The following is a 24,247-nucleotide window of genomic DNA, read 5'->3' as shown; positions in this document are numbered from 1 at the left end:
TCAATATCAACAGATCATGAATGCAGAATGCATTAAATCGATTGTTATTTTAAACTTTCTATTCATTAAAGAATCCTGAATAAAAAGTATTACGGTTTCCACAAAAATATTAAGCAGCTCAACTGTTTTCGACATTTATAATAATAAAAAAATGTTCCTTGAACACCGAATTAGAATATCAGCATGATTTCTGAAGGATCATGTGACACTGAAGACTGGAGTAATGATGCTGCACATCCAACATTGCTATCACAGTAATATAAATAACATTTTAAAATATATAAAATAGAAAAGTTGTTTTAAATTGTAATACTATTTCCCACTATTACTATTTACTGTATATTTACTGTATTTTTGATTAAATAAATGCAGCCTTGGTAAGCATAAGTGACTTTTTTCAAAAACATTAAAAAATATTAAAGACCTCCCTGATTTTTCAATAGTAATGTATGTGTAAGAAAACAATTATTTGTGTACCATCAAAATATATTCATTTGTATATTTATTATACACAATTTTTGATGCTCAAAAGTGCGTGAACACCATCTTAAAAACCTCATCAGTGTCTTTGCTGGTGTTCTGTTCTTCTTGTGTGGTTTCTCCTCCTGCCGTCCGCAGTTAAAACATTTTCATTGTCGAGTGTGACATGTAATCAGTAAAAAGCTCAGCCGTTTCTTCAGGTGGCTTTAAGCTCTAATCCCTGTAGCAGAGCTCTCTGACTCAGCACGGCCGTACAGACACTGGAATAAATCCCCTCCTTTGCTTTCGTCTCTCATTCGCACACTCATTTTATCCTCTTAATGAACAACAGGAGAGTAGCCTCTGATTAGAAAAATAAGCCCATGTGGAATGAAGATTACAAAAGATGATTTTAAACTGAATACTTGTCTAAACGACCATTTAATAAACCCTGTGGCCTTGTTTTAAGCTTGTACTACAGCGTTTCTTTGTCTCAACACTGTGTACTGTCACTTTAAATGCACTGACTCCTAAATATTTGCAGTTCAGGTAAGATAGTGATCAACCACTATATATATATACACACATCATACCAAAATTTATTCAGACACCTTGAACATTTCATTCATTAATACAGTTTATTCACTATAGTTTAAAAAAAATGGTAATAAAATATGACAAGACCTCAGAGTTAAACTTATTAAATAATCTTATTTATGTCAGATAACACTTAAGCAAAACATACTTTATTTTGCTATCCTCACTTACATAAATTAACTATAGTGTCCTGCACCCACTACTGAAAATATATCAAAAATATCAAAAATGTCTGAATCATTTTTGGTTTGACTGTATATAGTAACCAGACAAGACAAGTTTGTATTCATGAAAAGGTGTCATTTTGTAATGAGCTTCCTTAATAAGTGTTGAGAGAAAAAACACACTGCAACTGGTTCATTAAGAATTTAGAGAGCAGTCACTCCAATCTTTGTGTCAGCTCTAACACAGCCATGAGATCACCATTACTGCCAGTATTGCATTACCGTGGAAACTGAATACATTGAATACATTTAAAAAAAAAAAAAAAAAAAAAAAAAAAGAGAGTCCATTATATTTTAAGTGAGTAATCCATTTTGATTACTGCCAGTGCACAGGTTTAAACATCACTTGCTAAAGCTGTTTTGTGTAGGAAAATGTGCATCTTCCTGTTCCTAGAAGTTTCTATTAAATTCCCAACTTGAGCCTTTTACAAATAGTTGGAAAAATGCTTTATCTGATGTTAGAAGATTGTTCGGGGGAAATGGGGGTGAAATGCATCAGTAGTAATGTGTAGAAAGATGATCTTGGCTCTGAGGTATGTGGACAGTGATATATTTATGATGACACTTTGACCTCAAGCTCATTTCAACTCATAACACATCTAAGACCGGGTTTTACTGCCTACAGAGTGTAAAATTAAGCCTAGTTTCTTTTTAGACAAAATTTAAACTCTTAATTCTTGAGCCTTGTAGTATTGGGAGAGGCAGAGATGTGTTTTATGAAGTATTTTATTCATTATTTCATAATTTTTAAAGTATCTATTATTGTTTATATATATATATATATATAATATGTATGTATGTATATAGAGAGAGAGAGAGTTGGGTTTAAGCCATATATTATTTTGTTAAATAAACATTATCAGCAGAATCATATTAGGATTAAATATAAGGCCTGCCTATATATATATATATATATATGTATATATATATTATTGTTTTGTGGAAAGGATAATTAATTATTGAGTATGTTTTTTTTGTTTTTTTGTTTTTTTTCAGGATCCACCAACGTCGGTGTCATTGGGACTAAGAATGGAAGAGATGATCTTCAACTTGGCCGACACACATTTCTTCTTCAACGACTTGGAAGTAGGTCCAGCAATTTTTGTGGCTTTGGGGGGGATTCCCTTTTTTTTTCTTTTCTTTTCTTTTTTTTCTGCTAACTGGCTTCACCCCCTGTGAAGCTTACTGCAAGCCTTCTAATACTGTGATTACTTCTGCAGCTTGCTTTTTTAGCGGCCATATTTAAAACCCAGCCCCAAGATGTGGATAAGTCACAACAGAGTGTATACATTACATTACGAGCACAAGAGCAGTCCATTAAAGTTTAAGCCATAGCATCAACAACCATTTAATAGCAGGGTGCCTATTTCTCACTAACGTCCCTCAGTGGTGAAGTATTACCTCGGAGCCCATGGGACACTATGAATTTTACATGCGCTGTCAGTCTCCCCAGCCTGCGCCCACCACCGGCCCCCTCCCTTCCCTGCTGCCCAGGCCAATTTGTCAGCTTCTAATATTTCTGTACGTGCTCTGACTGTCTGCGTGTCATGCTGTGTGCTCGGTGTCTCTGGCCGCTCTGGCCGCAGACTCTCAGTCACGGTCTGACAACGGCTGCTCTGCCCGCTCTGCCTGATTCATGTCGGATCAGTGTAAAATCTGCCCCCGGGGGCAGTTACTGAGAGGGTATCTAGGTGTCTGTCTGCCCCGCCTGGTGAGGGGTGAAAATGAGACTGGTGGGGTCACTTCTGCTCGTGATTGGCAGCACTCCATGTGTTCATAGCAGTGTAATTCAGTTTGACCAGATCTGGTGTTGCTCGATCTAACACATCATTTAGTGATTTGAACAGATCATCTATATGGCTTGTTAAAATAGCTTCAGGTCTAAAAATATGCACTGTGAAATAATTCAACAAACCCTTAAGAGTCAGTTCATCCAAAAATAAAAATTCAGTTATCATTTATTCACCTGACGTTCCTCCTTATAGTCTTCTGAAGTTATACCATAGCTTTGTGTTAGAAAATACCAAACTTTAAGTTAATTGTCTATTAAATGAATCGACTGATTCAGTTCAGACAAAACTGTCATGAATGATTCATTCACAAATCTGGTTCTGAAGTTCTTAACATTATAACCCTATAAGGCCTCTAAATTATCAACATGCTCAAAATCTGTTGTACACAATCTGCTACATGCCTTCTTGTCTTCTGATTGATGGCCTTTTAATTTAATTCTCAAATCATCCCCTTCAGGTCAAGGTACATGTGTCTTTTGCTTTGAAATCTTTATTTATTTATTTATTTTTATAAAGTAAATGTAAAAATAACTTTTATATTGTTAGTAATATTTCGAGATGAACACTCACTGGACTGAAGCAACATTTTACGTGTTTATCCACATATGTGTGTATATATAATTTATGGGTTTTTAGGAAAATTATGTTAAAATATGTATCAAATATGATACAACAGGCTTTTGAGAAAGGAACATTTATTTATTATTTGTACATTTCTCAATAATAATTGTATTGCATCGACAAAAAACACCTAAAACTGTTGAAAATTTTATATATATATATATATATATATTTTAAAGATTTTTTTTAATAATTTGGTGACAAAAATTATTTAATATGTCAGGCTTTACAGTGTTAAACTCACTGATTCATAGATCAAGTTGCAGTGAATGAGTGTGATTATTATCAATGAATAATAAAAAATAATAAAAATTAAGTCTATTTCACACATAAAAAAGAGCAGCTTGAACATTCTACAAACGTTCTTCTTTTATGTTCTACTAAAGAATGACAGTCATAATGGTTTGAAACGACATGAGGGTGAATAAATGATAAAAGAAGCATCATTTTTGACTGAACTATGCCTTTAAGTAGCAGACTTTGCAGACCAGATCTAACCGAGCCCGCTGAACCCACCCGAGCCCAGACACCTCTGGCGAGCTGCTTTCCCTCATGCCCAGAACCCGACTCCACTGACCCATTGATTTTCCTCTGTGTCCTGCTCGTGGCTGACCCCGCGGAGGAGGAAATGTTTTGTTTGATACTTAAGTGTGAGGAGAACTGTTGCGAGCCTGCCAAGTCTCATTAGTCAACGGCCTCACTCTGCTTTTCCTGCCACGAGAACCAGGGAGAAAGAAAATGTTTGTGCTGCCCGAGACATTCGAGTGACGGGGAGATTCCAATCGCACTCATCTTGATCAAAGTTAATTGGCAGCAATTGGCTGTTAAATATTTCCGTATGTTTGGCTACACTGAATTGTGCCCGCTGCACTTTGTATAATGGATATGCCCCCTGTCATTTGAAAAAAAATAAAAATATGACAGTTTTGTGACAAAGCTTAAATGTGGCTTTTTCACAACATCTGTCCTGTATTTTGATTTCGTTTCATGTGTTTAAACAGCTCGCGTATGATTCGGCTGTCGAGGCATCTTGTAAAATGATTGGATTGTGCAATGTGCAGATTTTCCTTTCTGCTATATCTCAGCAACGGAATTATTACATTTCGTTTTGACACTTTAAAGCTAAGGACCTTTCTCTTAAAACGACAATTGCATGCAATAGCAGAATACTTCACTTTCTGTACTTTAGACCGTAACAGAATGTTTTCTTTGAACTAAACGGGGTGTTCAGAAGGACAGAACGAAAAAAAAAAAAAAAATGCAGCACAGAATTGGTGGGAGAATTTCAAACTGTAAATAATACCACAGCAGATATGTATTTGAGACCTTGAAGAAATGCACATGCTCAGTCTAATTTAGTCAAAGCCATAAAGGGATTTCCCTCTGGCTTTGCACATACAAATGCCTAATGGTGATTGGTGATTGTCAACTGTGTAACTTAGACAAATGTGCATAGGACAGCCGGCACAGTCCAGAAATACACCATCAGCCTCTAAGCTTTTGCTTTGTGCCAAGCACTTACAATGCTCATTTTGGGGAATAAAACATGACTATGAATTGTAATTATCAATGTTTAGTGTATAAATCCACATGGATACATTTTCTCGTGGTCACATCCTGTGTGATTAAAGCGTCGGTCTGTTATGGTGATGTTTGGAGTCGTGTTGCATTGTGTTGTGTTACACTATTCGGTGCAGTCGATGCAGTTGTGTTATTTATTTGTCGTTCCGCCCGCTTTCTTGCACCTGTGTGCGATTGGAGTTCTGATAATTACAGATGAATGTTGATATAGAGGAAAGTAATGAAAAGGAAGAGGCATGTTGTATAGGTATTAAGGGATTTAATTCACAAACACTACTGTGACTGAGCAGACACTTAAAGAGAAGTCTTTGGAAAAAGAGACACTGTTTTTTTTTTTGTTTTGTTTTTTGGCTCACTTAATTATTGATATTGTACAATGACAGAATATATTTCTTGCTTGTCAGCAATATGATCCTTGTATTGATTGCAGTATATTGATTCAAATTTCTTCAGGAACCACAAGTTTCATACTAAAATAGAGTGTGCAGAACATCCTGTGCCATTTTTACAAATAACTTTATTAAATGGTTCATCAAAATGTGTGTTGCTGAAAAATGTATTGTATATTTAAAATATATTTTTCTTAAAAATGTCACAAATATGTGAACCTGGACCACAAAACCAGTTATAAAGGTCAATTTTTTTTTTTTAAATTGAGATTTATACATCATCTGAAAGCTGAGTAAATAATTTGTTATAATAGGACAATATTTGGCCGAGATACAATATATCTGGAATATCTGGAATCTGAGGATGCAAAAAAAAAAAAAAAAATCTAAATATTGAGAAATTTACCCTTAGCAAAGTATATCCGCTCACAAAAATAATTTTTTTATATATTTACAGTAGGAAATTAACAAAATATCTTCATAGAACATGATCTTTACTTAATATCCTAAAGTTTTTTTTGCATAAAAGAAAAATTGCTAATTTTGACTTATACAATATATTGTTGGCTATTGCTACAAATATACCCGTGCGACTTATGACTGGTATTTTTATATATATTTTTTTATATATTTTTAACCCACTCTGTGCTATATTTTACATCATGTTTATTTACATGTAGCATTAAGTACACTACCATTCAAAAGTTTGGGGTCGGTAAGATATTTTTTGATTATTTATTTATTTTTATTTTTTTAAAGTACGTCTCATGCTCACCAAGGCTGCTTTTATTTGATTTGAAATGCAGAAAAAAAACTGTTTTCTATTTTAATATATTTTAATTGTAATTTAATCTTGTGATGGCAAAGCTGAACTTTCAGCATCATCACTCCAGTCTTCAGTGTCACATGATCCTTTCAGAAATCATAATCTAATATGCTGATTTGGTGCTCATGAATCATTCTTTTTATCAGTTGTGCTGCTTAATATTTTTGTGGAAACCGCTTTACTTTTTTTCCAGGATTCTTTGATGAATAGAGTTCAAAAGGACAGAATTTATTTGAAATTGAACTCTTTTGTAACATTATAAATGCCTTTACTGTCACCATCTTATCAGTTTTAATGCAGTCTTGCTGAATGAAAGTTCTCGTAAAAATCGTACTGACCCCAAACTTTTAAACAGTAGTGTATGTACATAAATAAGTTCAAATTAATTTAATTAATTCACTTTTCAATTTTGAAACACAATATTGGAAACTTAATATCAACTACTGTTTTTTAAAATAAAATTTTTTTGTTGAAATATATTTAGTTGTTTTTAGGAGAGAACAAGGCACAGGACATAGTATTTTTACTGGACAAATCACACATTTAACACGTGTACAGAAAGCACTCAGTTGGCATGGTTCTCTTTGGTTATACCACAACTGGTTATACCATAACTCTTGTATGCAATTACCCAGCTTGTGTGATATGCCTCGTGCAGTACCTGAGTGTGAGGATGTTTTGGGGATGAAAGCATTCTTGTGTGTTGGGTGAGAGGTGGAGTGCGGGTTGGTGTGTGGGAATGTGCGTCTCTGGAGGCCCGGCCGTGCTCCCTCTCAGCAGGGAAGGGCCACGGCTCGCCGGGAGAGAAAACAACACAGAGCCGTCTGCAGGACAGAGATCTCCTCCCTGGCTCTGCTGAGGTGGGAACGGTTTCAATTATCCCCGGCCGTACCTCTGCCGATGCATACCTGAGGCCAACCCGGTGACATTGCAAACGGGACGGTTTTAGCACCTCCGGGATGGAGGGGCTTCGCTTATCAGTTTACAGCTGGAATCGAGTAGAGGTGCGAGTTTTGTTTTCAGTTGCATTATTGTGAGATTTTATGAAACATTTAACGACAATCTTTCCAGTGCAATTCAACTATCTTAGTTTTCAGTTTTCCTCTCGGTTATTTAGGTAGATAGCTTTGTTATTTAATCTACAGTATTTCTGGCCAATACCACAAGCAAATGTTCCATCACAATTCCTCGAGCTCTTTGGACCAAACCAAAATAGAGGAGTGACTCTTTTGAAAGTGAAATAAGTCATTATCATAACTTTCCCTGCTCATGTTGTGTGTTCGGGAACACGATTGACTCTGTGGATTTAATGTGTTTTTATGTCTAGACGCAGGTAGTGTCTTTTGGCTGTCAGGGCTCCAGAGGTCCCCAGGCAGAAGCCCTGATGTGTTTTGGAATGACTAAAGAGAGAAAGGAGAGCTTTTAAAGTTGGCCTGTCTATCTTCTCTCAGCATCGGCCCCTCTCTTACCCAGCAGCCCACAGTAATGGGGCCTAAAAGCAATAAGGGTTGTACGTCTGTGGAAAATGTAGTGTTACAAACAATGTGGTGACAAATGATGGTTTAGAAGCTGTTTGTTCATCCTTATGCATAAATAGAGAGTTTTTTGGATTAAAGCAATGTTATGTTTAAATTAAGTTTATCAATTTAGACAAAATGTGAAAAATGTATCATTTAATATGCTGATATAATCCTCAAACTGTTAGGGTATTAATAAGAGCGGGTTTTCCATTATCTTCTCTCCATCATACTCGCTTTACTCAAGTTTACCTGAAGATCTTGGGCCAGATTCACAAAACTTAAGAATGAAATTCTTCTTAACTACTATTTTCTTTATATATATATATATAACTTAAGAATAAAGTTTAGAATATTTTGTATTCCCAAAAACATTTTTAAGAATGTCTTTTTTCTTAAGATTGTTCTAAAGGCAAAACTTGAGAAGAATTTAAATTGCTGAGAAGAATGTTCTTAAAGTGCAAATGTTTTCAATATCTCTTGAGACATGCGCTTTAAAAAATATTACAAATAATGACAAATATAAAAAATACATTTGCACCCTAAAAAATGTGTAGTGGTGGACGAAGTACACAAATCAAGTACTTGAGTAAAAGTACAGATACCTGATAAAATATTACTCCACTAAAGATTTTAAGTACTCCTTTCCAATTTGATTTGTGTAAAATTTCAAAAGTACTTGATTTTTAATGTACTTAAGTATTAAAAGTAAAAAGTGCTTATAGATGAATGTTTGTTTTGTAATTTTATATACTTATATACTTTTACATTAATTTTACATTATATATTCTGTATAATCCTTCTGCTCAAAGTACCTGGGGGAGGGGGAGTTGCTGGGTCTAGCATCATTATGAATTATGAATTGTCAAGTAGCCAGCAATAGTCAGTAAGGAAGATGCAGATACATAATATGTAATGTGTGTTGACAAACAATAAAAACAGACATCACATAGGTCTAAATGCTAACATTTTAAAATGAACACTATGCAAACATACTAGTTTAATATCATTTGGAACTGCTACAGCAGGGAGGAAGAATGCAAGTGCAATAATTTGCGTTATTTTAATGTTATGTTGTGTTTTTTGTTTTTTACTTAAAATCTATGTTGTTAAGATAGTGATGTGGACATGCCCACATTCAAGCATTACAGCTCAACCTTTTACAGCAGATTTAGTTCACAAACAACTGACAGTTGTGACCTAAAGATGAGTTTCATTTACAATAATCAATCCTAAAATTTGGCATTTGTAACTTACATTTCACACCATCAGAGCAGCGATATGTTTTTATGAAATGTAATGGAGTAAAAAGTACAATATTATTTTGGAATGTATTTTATTTTGTAATGTAGTAAAGTAAAAGTTTCTCAAAATAAAAATACTTGAAAAATGTACCTGAGTACAGTAACGAAGTAAAAATACTTTCTGCTACTGTCCACCACTGTAATTGTCATTTTGAGTCCTAAACTCCCATCAAACCAGTCGTGATAAAAATAGTGTCCACGCGTTTTATGATTATTACGATAATCTACAGGCAGCACAAAAAGACGGCCTTTGGTGTTTTCTACATTGATCAACAAGTCTTCGGCAGGAACTGCCATACAATCAGATAATACCAAAGCCTGTCATTTTCTTCTTAAGAAAAAGAATAAGATGTTCTTAAGACAATTTTTGAGAACTGCACTTAGGAATGTTTTTACAAACTTCTCAGAATGAATCTTCTTGAGAAGATTCTCATGAATGTTCTTTTCTATCCTCATGTGAGAAAGTGCGAAAAGCCTCGGTTTTAGGAAAGTCGCGCTTCCAGAGAGCTTTGTTTTACTCGGCTGTTTGAATTCCATTACTGTTCAAGCACAAACTGTGGATTGGAATGAAGTGGGTCTGAAGAACTCTCTTTGTTCTCCATATCCTGTGTCCGACCCACAGGTAAGCCGCACCCTCCCTCTTTCCCCTCTACCTCTCTCACCCTTTGCGTGGGCCAACTGTGGTGGGAAAGTGAAGTGGGGGGGGGGGGCAAACACTGGGGTCATGAACCCCCCTCACAGACGGGGGGATGACAGACCCTGCCAATGGAGTGGCAGCATTGAGAACCTGCGAACCATGGATTGGGCTTTTTCACATGGACTTAGCTTGTAGGCTTGGAGGAATGTTGTGATGATGGCTGTAATCACTCACACTGTGCCTTTGTTACCTGGGCCGCTCACCTGTGTGGGGAGCTGCTTCGTTCTCCAGAATGAGATTCAGCGAAGTTTAGGGTCTGGCCCAAAGGCACGGCCAGGGATGAAAGCCCGAGCCGAGAGTGAGAGAGAGAGAGAGGGGAAAAAAAGAGAAACGGAGGTAGCCAGGGAGAGTAATGCAATACGGATGTTTCCAGCTCAGGACGAGAGAGAAAGTGAGGTTTGTAGTTTTAAATAATCATTTTCTTTTTTGACGTTTTGCAGCAGTCGCTTCTGTGCAGTCGGCAGTAAAGCCCTTCCTCTGGCCAACAGGAAGAATCAGCCGGTCCAGCTTGATTGCTTAATGACAGATGCCAGCCGAACAAAGGAGGCTCTGATAGTTCGCATAAATGAAAAGGTTTTTCTAGGCCTGGATAGTCAGAGGAGGAACTGAAAGGAAAATGAGAGCGAGTGAATGGAAATAGAGAAGAGCTGATTTCAAGGTGTTTATTTTGTAGTTTGTTAGGCTACTCTTGCAGTTTCCCACAGTTTTTCCCACACATTTACACATTTGTTTCGTCTACCAGGAACTTCATATAGTTTAATGAATGAGAAGGGATCAAAAAATTGATGAATTAAACAGAGACAACGTGTTTGTGTAAGACGTAATTATGTATGGATTGCAGAGGAGGATCTTTACACAGCCTACAGTAGGAACATCTGGTGTTAGTTAGGAGTGATTGTAGGTTTGTAAGAAACACTGCTTGGTGAACAAGGAGATCCACAATGAAGAAAAGACAGACCTATTTACACTGGATCACACTCAACTCTCATCTGAGGGTCAACATGACTTTAATTTATTAAAAAATGCATCATAATTTACATTTTTAATTATACATTTAGATATTTGTATTAAAAAAAATAAGATTTTTGAGGCATAATATCATTATATCATTATAATATAATAAATGTCCTTATATCACAATGCAGAAAAATCATTAAAGGAATGAGATTGTTGCATAATCTGGTATAAAAGTTCAAAAGCATGCAACCAACATGAATAAAAAAAGTGTTTTACATGCTATCATGAACTCATTCAGTTGAGATAATCATTGGCCCTATTATCTCAATTGAATTCCTATCACCAGCTCAACTGTGCTATACTTCAAATAATATTTACAGTACGTCATCCTTTCAACATAACACGTTCTTGGAGATACCTTCAGACAGCCACCCCTGAAGATCAACCACATGCTGTATTTAACCACTTAAAGCTGGCCCATCCTCGGTCATTAGGCTTAACGGTGTTTACGAGTGCTTAAGAAGCTGCCCTAATGAGTCTCATGAGTTACTGTAAGACATTAGGACCGGGCGGCTCCATTAGGGTCCGGGTGCAGCTACCAGAGTGGCAGTCAAGTGGTTTATGTGGGCTCCAGCTGTGTGCAGTAATTGCTAGAGGTTGTGCATTCTTTCTCTGCCCTCACTTTCATCCCGGAGGTCTGGAAGCCCACAACAAGACTGTTAATTGTGTGTCGTAATAACCAGAGAATTAAAAGGCAATGTAAACATGCGGTGATTCCGTCAAAGGGAGATGGTAACGTGTTAAGAGATCTAGACAGCTGCATGCACTTGAACAAGGGCAAAACTGTTGGAATGTGTTTTTCCTGGATGGTTCTTATGTTTTGGATGTTTTTATCAATCATGGTTGGAAATGTTTCAGATACTCCATGTTTTGTTTATCCGAAATGGCGCATTTTTCATCATAACAATTAACGCTTTCCCCACCAGTGTTTTTGAAAAAAGTTGTCAGGCAGCAGCAGCATTTTTGATCATTTTTTGTCAAAGACTATATCTGGATTGAACAATACAACAATAATCAAAACATAGATGGAGTAGATCGAGTCCATCAACACCCCCAAAGCTTGCACAGTCCTATACCTCATCCTAGATCAACATTTCATTCAGTAACTTTAGGCAGTTCTGAGTTATATGTTTACATCTGCTTATATGTGCTATCTCTTGTTTCTGCTTCTTTTTCGCCTGTGTTTTAATTAGGATATTCAGTACTCTTTCAGAATATGCGTAATAGCACCCCCTACCGTATAACAGTGAAAACAGGGAATATTCAGTCAATGGCGGGGAACGAGTTAATACCAAGGATTAAACGTGGTGACGGCGGCCCCAGCTTTCGGTAATGATTTTGGCCTGTCCAAAGGTCCTCTTTGGAAAACAAATTGGTACTTCAGAAGTATTACAGATCCACTGCTGACTATCTAGAAACAGATTACACAAATAGCTGGAGGTGTTCCTGAGCCACGGCTGCAATTGGCAGTCCATCTTTTGGCCCCGCAACACTCCGAGTTCTCCATGTGAGGTCACCCCGACTCCCCCTTCACAAACCCCCCTGCCTCCAGCCCCCCTCCCCCTTATCTGAGCCTGTGGAGCCCTGGAGAGGAGGAGCAGGGCACCAGGTCAAAGTCTTTTCCTCTTTGGATCTCGATGCTTGCTGGGAGAGGCTTGGCGAGAGAATGGCTGCATTAGAGCAGGGGTTGGGGGTCAAGATTTTAATTCTGTTAAAGAACAGCTGGTTTGAGTTTCTCTTCACGTTGCTCTCCCCTCCCTCTCCCCACAAATCCAGAGAGATGAAAAATTTGTTCAGAGGGGAACCAGTAAAATAAAAAAGGTTTACGGTCTAAAGCGCTTACCCCTACCCTGCTGTAGCATTAGACAGGAATGCAATAACGTCAGCATTTGGCCAGGTTCAGATTGAGTTAAAACAAGGAAGTCCTTTTTGTATTTTTGTTTCTTAGCAGCCTGTTGAAACTTAATTAAAAGGCTTAAAGTTGTGGAAAGGAAATTCTAAAGAATGGCTAAAAGGAAGTACCCCCTTCTAAAATTTGACTACCAATTGTTAGATTAAACTTGAATGGAAACTTGAATTTGAATGGTGGTCAACTAATTTTGCTTATATATATATATATATATATATATATATATATTTATTTATTTATTTATTTATTTCACATGATTTTTGATTCTTTCAATGTGATTTTTGTTTGATTTGAATGCTTAGGTCCTGCTTTCTAATATCTAGGGCTCTTGCGAGGGGAGGGGGGAGAGGACGACTATAAATGGAAAACTAATAACAGATTTTCAGTCTGCTTTCTCCAAAAAAGCTGGCCTCAGGCTGTGTTGGTGTGTGGCTCAGCAGCAATCAGAGGTCATAATTTCATTGGCGGTTAGCATCAGGTTCAATTTTTCTAGTACGTTACATTTACCAGAAAGTCTGGTTTGTGTTACTGTGTACACTGGCTGAATCAGCTCTGAGCTGTAGAATCATTCAGCCTCTCCAAGAAGTGGAGACCCTGAAGGGGGCACAGACGTACTCATTATCCCACAGCTATCTCTTTGTTCAGGCACCGGTATCTGGACTAGCAGACCTAACACGGAGAGGCCACTTCTACCTTCCCGGAGTTTACCGATCCCATCCCAATTGACTTTCCGTACCAGCAGATGTGCATATCAAGAGATCCCCCTAGTGGTAGTGGCCAAATAGGTTGGATCCCCGGTCCCCTGATGATGGTGTTTATTTTTATTAAGATTTAGCAGGTGGGGGGTTAGGGGCTGGAAGTGGTTGAGGGTTGATTTGAGCTTTCAGGAGAGAGCTTTCAATTGGGAATTCAACAGTTGTTGACATTATTCACTTCATGGATTCAAGCTGCCAAATCACACCCAATTTTGCACATGAAAACAATTAATCAAATTGGTATATTTTAATTCCAATCAGCTCACCATGTCCATCCTGTTTTTGCTTGTTTCCAGGAGTGCGATCAAGTTCATATTGACGATGTGTCGTCGGATGACAACGGACAGGATCTAAGGTACAGTTAGCATCATACTAGCCATTTCATAGTTCACTCTGGCTGAAGTTTTAAAAGATCTCTCTTTCTCTTCCTCTGTTCAGTACATATAATTTTAGCACAGACGGATTCCACGCTGCTGCCACTAGTGCCAACCTGTGCCTGGCCACCGGTGTACGAGGAGGTGTGGACTGGATGAGAAAGCTTGCCTTCCGCTACAGACGAGTAAAAGAAATTTACACCACCTATAAAAATAACGTCGGAGGTAATCCCCCAATAAACTGCTTTTCTAAAATTGCTGGGGAAGAGGGGTGGTGCGTCAACAAAAGCACTCATAAGTTTCTCAAATAATCCCTTATGCAGAAACCACTTGGTCTGGGTAAATTTCAAAATTTCTTAAAGTATTCGCAGGACGGTCCAACTCAAACAATGTTTCTGTTCATTTCAGGTCTGCTTGGCCCAGCCAAAAGGGAAGCCTGGTTGCAATTGCGAGCAGAAATTGAAGCCCTGACTGACTCCTGGTTAACACTGGCACTGAAAGCACTAACATTAATCCACTCAAGGTAGGCCTTAGCACGAGCGAATTATATAGAGCCCATCACTGATATGCATAAATCACAGCAGGGCAGGAATAACAGCGCTCTTTATACCCCAATACCTCAAAGAACACTTATTCTCTGTATTATTTTGAAAGACACCATTTTAGGGCACCGATTATTTGCAAAAATTAAAGATCCATTTATCATGGGCCGTTTTGGATGACAAATGGCATGACTGTTAGCCTTGTCCTCCCTTGTGCACTTTAACTTGACATAATTTGCCTTTCAATTACAGATCAAACTGTGTGAACATCTTAGTGACCACAACACAGCTTATACCTGCCCTCGCCAAGGTCCTTCTGTACGGACTGGGAGTAGTATTTCCAATTGAAAACATTTATAGCGCCACGAAAATAGGTAAGTGTGAGCTCAGTATTAACTACCTGTGTGCGAATGGATTCTATTGGAGTGTGGCCGTAATTACTACGATATTATGTGTAAACAGCGCGAGACACATGGCGTGTGATTGGGTTAGGCTGCAGAAGTGGCGGACACACGAGAGGGTTGATGTTCAGGAAGAGGTCTAATCAGGCTGGGATTATTTTCTTGGAGCTCAGCCTGAACTGGGCCTCTCCTTTTCAGGTCTACATATGAAACCACTTCGGCAAATTTATGTCATTCCACTTTGACATTTTTTTCTTCTTTTCGGCCTCTGCACTTTTTCGAATGCAAAATAAACACCAACCTTTACTTTCGTACTTTCGTTCGCGCAAAGCTCTGCACCTCCCTCACTGCGGCATTTGCATGTGAGGTTGATTTAGCTTGTTTTAGCCATTTGTCCCACGTTCTGGGAGGAATAAGACACACTTAATGCTTTTCAGACTACTTTTATCTAGGCATCGATCTTATCGTATCTCCAAGCCAAGGCAAAGTGTTTACACTGCGTAATTTTGTGTAACTTATTGCGTATTTAAAGAGCCCCTCACTGGGGCTTGATCTTGGATGTGGCTTCCTTGCTTTCCGCAGCAAACTAAACCTGTTTCTCCTCTCCCCAGGAAAAGAGAGCTGCTTCGAGAGAGTAATCCAGAGGTTTGGGAGGAAAGTTGTTTATGTGGTGGTGGGGGACGGCGTGGAGGAGGAGCAAGGGTCGAAAAAGGTACGAAGACGCCCAGAACTCAATACCACTTTTCCTTCAAACCCTCAATTTCTTCATTCCATTCCCTGAAAATGTCATTGGACTAGCGAGAGAATGAATCTCACATTGTAATCAGCTCAATTCCTCTGACAGTTCGAATGTAAAGGGAGGCAAGATGACATAATTACACCTCCCTGCATGTGACTGTGCCGTTTCACCATTGGTAATGCTAGACAAGTCCTCTCAGGCATGTTAGAGGGCCTGGTTCATAAATATAACATGCGTTTAAGAGGCTTAAATCATTGTTAGATAAGTTGAGGATATTCAGAAGAACATTGGAACAGTCAGAGGGGCAGCCAAACACCTTAGTGTTGTTTTCCATGACTTTTGTTGTTCAAACCAGAAGATTTATGTTACCTGCTGCTTGTGTATTCAGAACGTCCGCCAAGTTTTCATGTAAACCCAGAGCTATAAACCACAAAACCTGAAATTATTCATCATGTAATTATCAAAGCAGATTGTTGTTCAGACAGGTTACAAACAGATGAATGAGTGTTGATGTGATTCTTTATTATATTGTGCCAAGTGATTAGTTCCATGTTGTCAATTAATCATGGAAGGAATGTGAACGTAGGAAGTTGACACAAGTTTAAGTTTTACATGTCAGTCCCCATTTCCTCCGAGACAAAGTGTTTAGATGTAGCACAGGGGATTTTAATAAGTCCTTGGCACTTAAGAAACACACAGTTTTGTCAGATACAACACTAGTGTCAAGGGTGACTTTGTATTAAACCACCAAAGCAAAGACAAACCTTTGTATACTTTCATTTTTTCCGTCGTATCCTAGAAACAATTCCCCTCTAGTTAATAACCAACCGAGGCAAAAGGGAGATACCATCTTTGGCTTTTAAAGTTAAAAGCAAAGACAATATACAAAACAAAAGAAAAGAGTCTTTTAAGGGTCAGTGCAAGCTTCTCTAAGCGGAACATATGCCTGAGAGAGGCTATACCTTTGATAAGACTCAGTAATGGTTTGTGTGTGGACGTCTCTGAGCTGACAAGCTTCTTTCATTCTGGCAGAATCATATTTCCCTGTGGCCTCTCACAGGAACAATGCCTCATTTGCAGCGTTGTGTCCGGATAAGTTTGTGCAGAGGTGCTGTATATATGGTGCATTTAATAGTTATTTCCCACCAGGCAATTATTTTTCCTGAGTATTATGGGGATTTCTTGTTTTATATATTTTATATTTTTAAATATTTTATATTTTTGAAGACGTTTTTAATTCGATTTTTAAATAACATTATAATGTATTCTTAATGTATAAAAATATTCTTTAAAATAAAATAAAAATATTTTTTTATTTATTTTTTTATATTTAATATTTAAACATTTAGCTGCCAAATCATCATGCAGAACATGCATGAAAGCAAAAAACATTAAACAGGAAATTATGTTATAAACAGGACCCTTATAGAGCTTCATGGCTATGTGTCAAAGTCCAAGTTTCTTAAAATATCAGATCATTTAAAATTTTTATGACAAAGCAAAGTTAGTGCAGGTTGTAAAATGTCATGTGGTGAGTCATGTGGTGAGATATTTATGAATTAATTTGTGTGTATGTATATATACATATATACATACAGTCAAACCAAAATTTATTCAGACACCTTGAACATTTCATTCATTAATACAGTTTATTCACTATAGTTTAAAAAAATGGTAATAAAATATGACAAGATCTCAGAGTTAAACTGTGTCAGAAAAAAAAAATTATGTCAGATAACACTTAAGCAAAATATGGTCAGGTCATAGGGTCTGAATAATTTTTGGTTCCAAATTTTTATCAATTACAGTTTACTTTATTTTGCTATCCTCATTTACATAAATTAACTATAGTGTCCTGCACCCACTAGTAAAAATATATCAAAAATGTCTAAATATTTTTTGGTTTGACTGTATATGTTAGGGGTGTAACGATACGTTCATGTCACGATTCGATACATATCACGATACTGAACTCATGATATGATATTATTACGATACTCCAAGACTTATTGTAAAAGGATAACAAAAAATGTACTGTTGATTAAAATGCTTCATTTGGTAAATTTAGTACTGACACTAAAACTCTGTAAACTTGGATTTTTTTCTCACACAGTAATTTTCATTTTGGGTGAACTATGCACAATACATTGTCACTATCCACAATACATGTTGCATTTTTGTATTGCGATATATTGTGACACAATATATTGTTACATTGATATATTGTTAATATATATTCTTTTTACCTTAGAAAATATGGTACCACTTTAGTATAGTGAACACATATAAACTATTAACTACAACTTTTCCCTCAATAAACTCTTAATTTACTGCTTATTAAAAGTTAGTAAAGTAGTTGTTAAGTTTAGGTATTGGGTAGGATTAAGAATGTAGAATAAGGTCATGCAGAATAAGGCATTAATATGTGTTTAATAAGTACTAATAAATAGCCAATATTCTAGTAATATGCATGCTAATAAGCAACAACCCAACATGAATACAAAGACTACATTTCTAAGAACTTTGCATGTTTTATAATAGATTTTGCTTTATTTTCTTAAATGTCACTAAGCTAACTGCCAAAATGTGATCTTTTTTTATTATTACTATTATTTAAAATGATGTTTACCAAATGACCTCAATGGTATGGTGCCGCTTCAGTGGTTGTAGTTTGCAAGTCCTTCCTCTTCTCAAGTCTCGTGTGATGTTACAGGCCATCAAGGCTGTTCAGACGGCACTCATGGGCGTGATTGTTTTTCTAAGTGAAGTGTTCATTGCAGGTTTTGTGTTTCTTTATTTTCTCTTTCACCCTCAAACACTCTCTCTCTGTGTGTCTTTCCAGCACAACATGCCTTTCTGGAGGATCTCTAGTCACTCTGACCTCATGGCCCTTCACCACGCTCTGGACCTGGAGTACTTGTAGCACTGTGACGGCCCTGTCGCTCCGTCCCAGGCCGTGCAAGGGCCCTGCAGACCCAAACCCAGCACCGTCAGCCTGCTGCGTCGCCCAAGCGTCTGCGTTCCGACAGCACCAGACCAAAAAACAAAATCGTTCACACACATAACATAGAGAGAGCGACACTCTCAGCGTGTTGACACATGGCCGCAATTCGTCTTAACCCTAAACCTTTTTCGAAGTGGAGGAGAGTGAATTTATGGCGCTGCAGCTGCTGGCCCTGGTTACTGTGAATTGGCTTTTTTTCCGAAGCCATCAAAATGTTTTACAGCCCTGTCTACGCGGGGGACTCGGCAAGGGTTCACACCTGTGACAAAAACTGAGCTACCGATGCCTTTGGAACTCAGCAGGACTCCGATCCCACTGCGACTTGGTGTAATGTTTTGTCTCTTTATGTCTCCGTCTTGCTCAATCGATGGTACAAAGACAGTTGGGCACAGCCCACTCATTTTCCTCGTTTCGCCAGCCCCATTGCCCTGGATGTCCTGCTCTTCTTATTTATAATCTTCAAGAGACTTTGTGGAGCAGCACCGGCCCCCAAAAAAGGCGCTTTGTTTGAGACTTGTGCCTTTTTGTGTTACAAAGTACTTTGATTCCACTACACCAAGAAGTTTATGGAGGAAAAAAATGGATTTTCTAAGTAATTTAAGGAAAAAAATTTAACAAAACACTATTTACATTGCAGAGACAATCGTGTACAGACATTTTTGTGTGTAAATTTGTAATCACTGGACTATTCCTTCCTATATTGATTAAGGTACATGCTGTGGAAAGCGTTTCATGGAAGTACGTAAAGGCGTTGCCGGCTCGTGCAAAGCCTGAAAGTGTTGACGTGTTCGAGGTTTCATTCAATAAATAAATGTAGATAAGGATTTTTTTTTTTGTGATAATTGTTTTGTCATGACCAAAAGCATGGATGTCAAGTGTCAATAATTTCGTATTTTTCTTCAGTGATGTTTTGTTTCCTCCTTTGAACTTGTAGAGATATTCTCCACAGTGAAATGTGACTCTTTCTGTCAGAATTTCACACCGGACAGAGTGAATTAAGTCCCAACGGTAGCTCAAACTCCAAGGAAGAACATAAACAGCATAATAGAATAATAATCTTCTGAATGTCAAGCTTCAAACTGAGTGTAAATGTCTGTATCCCCAGTACTATCTCCTGCCCGAGCTGGACATTGAACCTCAAAGTCTGTAACGGGCGTTTAAGCTTAAATAGGTTTTATTATCTTTTGTACCGGCGCTAAAGCAGAAAGTCTTGTACAGCAAGTGTAATTTTTGTATGAAGTAGTCTTTTTATTTTGATTGTGTCCACTTGGAAATCGCTGTAGTTGGATTTTCATGATGCATATTGGTAGGTAACTGTGGACTGGAAACTCTAGCTCTTAGACTTTAAGAAAGAAAGCCACTACTCACTCACACCTACACACACACACTCTCACAATGGAGTTGAGAACATACATGTGCTATCGACTGTGAATTTCCCCAGCTAACTCGATCTGTTTTTAATTTTCCCTCCCGGCACATGATGATGTTCGGCTCCTGCAGGTGAGGTCGTCTTCTCTGGCCTAGTTTTTCTCACCACATTTACAATTTCACCCCTCTTATTGCATCGCCCGCCACCCCCCATTCCGGGGAATCACATTTTGCTGCTAGATCATGGTAACAGTAGATGTTTTCTAGATTTAACACAGCATTTTTTTTTTAAATAAATGATGCAATCATAATGCAAACTGGAAATAATTTACAATATGTGGGCCTCATTGTGAAACACAGTTTGTTGTGTCTGCAAAAAAAAGATGTGTACAGATGTTTTTGACATTTATTATTTGATTGTGTTTAAATTAATAAAAACTGATTTGTGAACTGTTACACACATTTTCCCTTTTTGCGAGTGATTGAAATGGTGGCTCTGCAATTTTCTGCCATGGAGTTTGTATTTATTGACTGTTTGGTCCTGCGATCAAATGCACCCAAATTAAGTGTTTTGGAATGACGGCCTTCTGAACATATGAGCAACTGATGCGTGTCCAGAGATCATTATATTATCATTTTGCATATATACACACACACGCACAGAAGGATAACTTTATAAAAGTCTTTTATTGGATGGGAATGTAGTATTTGTGTGGCCTCTTCTGTCATTTGGTGGTCTGCAATTCAGCATTTCCCAGACAACACGTCATGTATGGCACTTTTGTTTAAAACATCATAACTGATGTAATGTCATATAAAGCTCTCGGTTCCTCTCATCTCGCAACTGTTAGAACAATATGTGGGATTTCAAAGTGTACATTTAAAATCAATATGTTCAGTTCATTTTAGGTACTCGCATATCCAGACAATATGATGCAAAAACAATGCCTAAATTGATCACAAATTGACAGAATAAAAATGTATTTTCTTTTGTTATGAATACTGTCCGATCATATTCGTTATAAAGAGACAGAAGCTATGATTTTCCCCCTTGAATTTCTGGATTCAGATGAGGGGAATGAGCCATAATCATGCTACATAGGCACCACAAATTTGTCAGTCGGGCGGTTTGTGTTATTCTTGGGGATAGTTGAAGGTGAAACCCTTACCTAATTGTGATTTTTCTTTGCAGCACAGCCAAATGCTTCCAATAACAGCTCCTCTCCACAAATGTTTCCCTGTGTTTTTCTAAAAAACACAGCTCGGCCACTTGCAGTTGGGAGTTGAGTTGGTTTATATAACGCATGAAAAATATTTATGAGGCTGATTTTATGAGGTGGCCAAAATGAAGATGTAACGAGAGACTGGCAGAGGAATAGAGGCGTTCCTGCAAGTGCTCAGAAGAATCAAGCATTCATGGAATCTTATTTTACAAATATTGAAGTCAATTATGTTTTCAGATGGCATCTAAGCAATATGCCAGGGGAGTTAAAGGCTGCCAGGAAGAGCAGATAGGGCTGTTATCCTTGGAATGCACACACACACAAAAAAAAGCCAGGATACTGTCTGAGGCTCATTTACCACATTGGGACAGAATGGGTTTTGTTCCCTTTGATATACAATGGATCCAAATGTCTGAGACCACATTGGAAAAACGGGGATTTATAAATAAACAGTTGTATAATTTTTTTTATACAATGAAACGTAATTTGTAAAGAGGGCAAAACAAACAAAATAGAAGCATTTTTACTATTGACATTATGCTGCCAATTTCGGAGTGTCTATTTACACTAAGTGCAAATAGCGTCCCTTGTTGGCATTTACACTAGCTCCGCCCACCAATGTCTGGTTGAACGAGTCAAGTTTTAAAAACAGATGTATAGCATTTAAAGTCTTCAGTGGTGTAGCAGTAGTGCATAAGGCTAACACACCTGGCTTTTAACGCGATCGACGCAGGTTCGAATCTGCCTTTTGCCGAGCTTGCATTTATTTTCAATAAAAATGAAAATAATGTTCTAAAAGTGGAAATAAACTGCAAACGAGTGATTAATTATATTAAAAGTGTTTATTGGGTAGGGTTAGGGGAAGGTGTAGGGAGGGTTTTTATTCTCCCAATAAGGCAGCATCCATTTAATAATTTTAATAAATATAACTTTTATTAGTATTTATCACTTTCTTTTTCTTTCAAGTTCACAAAACTGATGTATTTTAGGTAAACTGAACTGTTTCATTGTTTTGAGTTTTATGAACTTATTTCTTTTAATTTAGACAAACTTAAGTTTAACTGAAACTGGGCTGGGATTTCTATTTTTAAATGCTTTATATTGCTGCACTCATTTAGCAAGTGCTATACCATGCTATGTTAGCAAATTAGCGAGTTAGCATTTTCTGAATTAGCTTGTTTTATTTACACTAATAAAAATGTTCACACTGAGGTGTCATGAAAATTTTAAGTTAAATGTATGAATTAGTGTACTCAAATATTTCAAGTTCAGAACAATACTTACATAAACTTTGAATTTCGTAACTTAAAAATTTTGAGTTTTGCCATCTTATTTAGGTTTACAGTGCATGGCTGATATTTAAAAGAAATTTGAACTTATTCCATGGTTTCTATTTTCTTTTAAACAATGTTTTCTGAGAAATTATGTTTATATAGCGTAGGTTATGCTTTTATAACTACTTACCTAAAAGCTAATCAAATAAATACATAAACAATAATAAATACATGAATCTACTGTTCTGTCATCATTGCTTTGTACCAGTGTTAGTTTTTGCTTATTCTTATGTAACTTTATTACTTTGAGTTTGATGAACTTAAACCATTTAAGGCAAGCAGTTTCCTCAAACCGATTCAAACTGAATGAGTGGAATAAACTTAAAAACTTTGTTTAAAGTATAGAATAGCATAAAGTATAGATAGCATCTACTATTTACACTTCTTGCAAAGTACTGCTACTTTTACATGGTGTAAATAGCATCTATTGCTAAGAAAATATGCTATCTATCTATCTATCTATCTATCTATCTATCCCACAGTAATTTACCCAGTGTTTCAGCCACCTCTAAAATAAATAGAATTTGAAAAGAAAAAAAAAAAAAAAAAACTGATATGCACAGGAAAAAGAAAATCACTTTACACTCTTATGTGAGTAATGCCTTGACAAACAGCACTAGAGTGATTTACTGCCTGAGCCCAGACACTGATTTCATGCGGATTCACACAGAAAGAGCCACTCCTGGAGCATTGTAAGTGAACTAATATTATATTACATACATATCAAACATTAAAAACTCGTTCCACATGAGTTACTTTACAACCAGAGGGTCTATTAAAAGGTCCTTGTTCCCCACAGATGCGGTAGCTAATGTGTTTCAAGCTGAGGGAGTTCACTCCATCTTTACACTGCAGACAAGAGAGAGGGAGGCTCTAATAAAGGACTTGAAATTCACATTCCTCCCTCTTTCCTCCAAGAGTAACATTATGAAACTACATAAGTCAGTGGTGCCTGTCATTTTACTGCCATTGTCTTTAATTATGATGTTTGTCTTTGGGAGAAGAAAAACATATTTGAAGTTATTGTTGCCTCTTTTCGTGGTGGGTTTTGGACAGGCTGATTTACTGCTCAGAGTAAAGACTTACTTAAATTCTCCTAGGGAGTGACTGACCTGCCATTACAGCTGTAGGCTTTGCCGTACTGTGCCTTTTGGTTGGCTGGTTGGCTGGTTGGTTGGTTTTTAGGTTTTTAAATATGATTTAATGATTTAAAGGTGTACTCACCTTCAAAAACTTCATTAAAGTCAGCATAAAAAAAAAATTTACAATAGCACAAATCTAGACTTTTCTAAAATGGAGACTGCCATCATGATGGTTTCAACGTCTGGGGACATTTTAGAAATATTAATAAGACTGTTTTTTTTCTTTTTCCAAAATTTATATTTAAATATGTAAAATCTGCAAGTTATCAGTGTAACAGCAGGCACAATGATATTACACAGCGCCTCTCACAAATATCTCCATGGTTGCAAGGCACGCTCCCTGTGCAAACAGGGGGTCACAGCCGCTGCGTAATATCATTGCGCCTGCTGCACCCATGGTACGGCAGCAAAGTTCCTTGATTATTACGCCG

At 37.2% G+C, this 24,247-nt stretch overlaps 1 protein-coding gene across 9 annotated transcripts in view; it reads left to right on the top strand.

Annotated features, from left to right (window-relative positions):
- The window catches only part of eya1 (EYA transcriptional coactivator and phosphatase 1), a 73,526-nt gene extending 52,953 nt beyond the window's left edge, over positions 1–20,573 (top strand). For all 9 annotated transcript variants that reach the window (XM_051882794.1, XM_051882792.1, XM_051882801.1 and 6 more), the window contains 7 exons: positions 2,277–2,366; positions 13,986–14,044; positions 14,128–14,288; positions 14,472–14,586; positions 14,858–14,979; positions 15,618–15,718; positions 18,588–20,573. In XM_051882794.1, coding sequence (XP_051738754.1) covers positions 2,277–2,366; positions 13,986–14,044; positions 14,128–14,288; positions 14,472–14,586; positions 14,858–14,979; positions 15,618–15,718; positions 18,588–18,668 — 729 coding nt within the window. In that variant the 3' untranslated portion in view covers positions 18,669–20,573. The remainder of the gene's footprint in view (positions 1–2,276; positions 2,367–13,985; positions 14,045–14,127; positions 14,289–14,471; positions 14,587–14,857; positions 14,980–15,617; positions 15,719–18,587) is intronic.
- The last annotated feature ends 3,674 nt before the right edge of the window (positions 20,574–24,247 follow it).

The sequence above is a fragment of the Ctenopharyngodon idella genome, chromosome 23 (genome assembly GCF_019924925.1).
Source record: "Ctenopharyngodon idella isolate HZGC_01 chromosome 23, HZGC01, whole genome shotgun sequence".
Lineage (NCBI taxonomy): Eukaryota > Metazoa > Chordata > Actinopteri > Cypriniformes > Xenocyprididae > Ctenopharyngodon > Ctenopharyngodon idella.
This window is presented reverse-complemented; position numbering and strand designations above follow the sequence as displayed.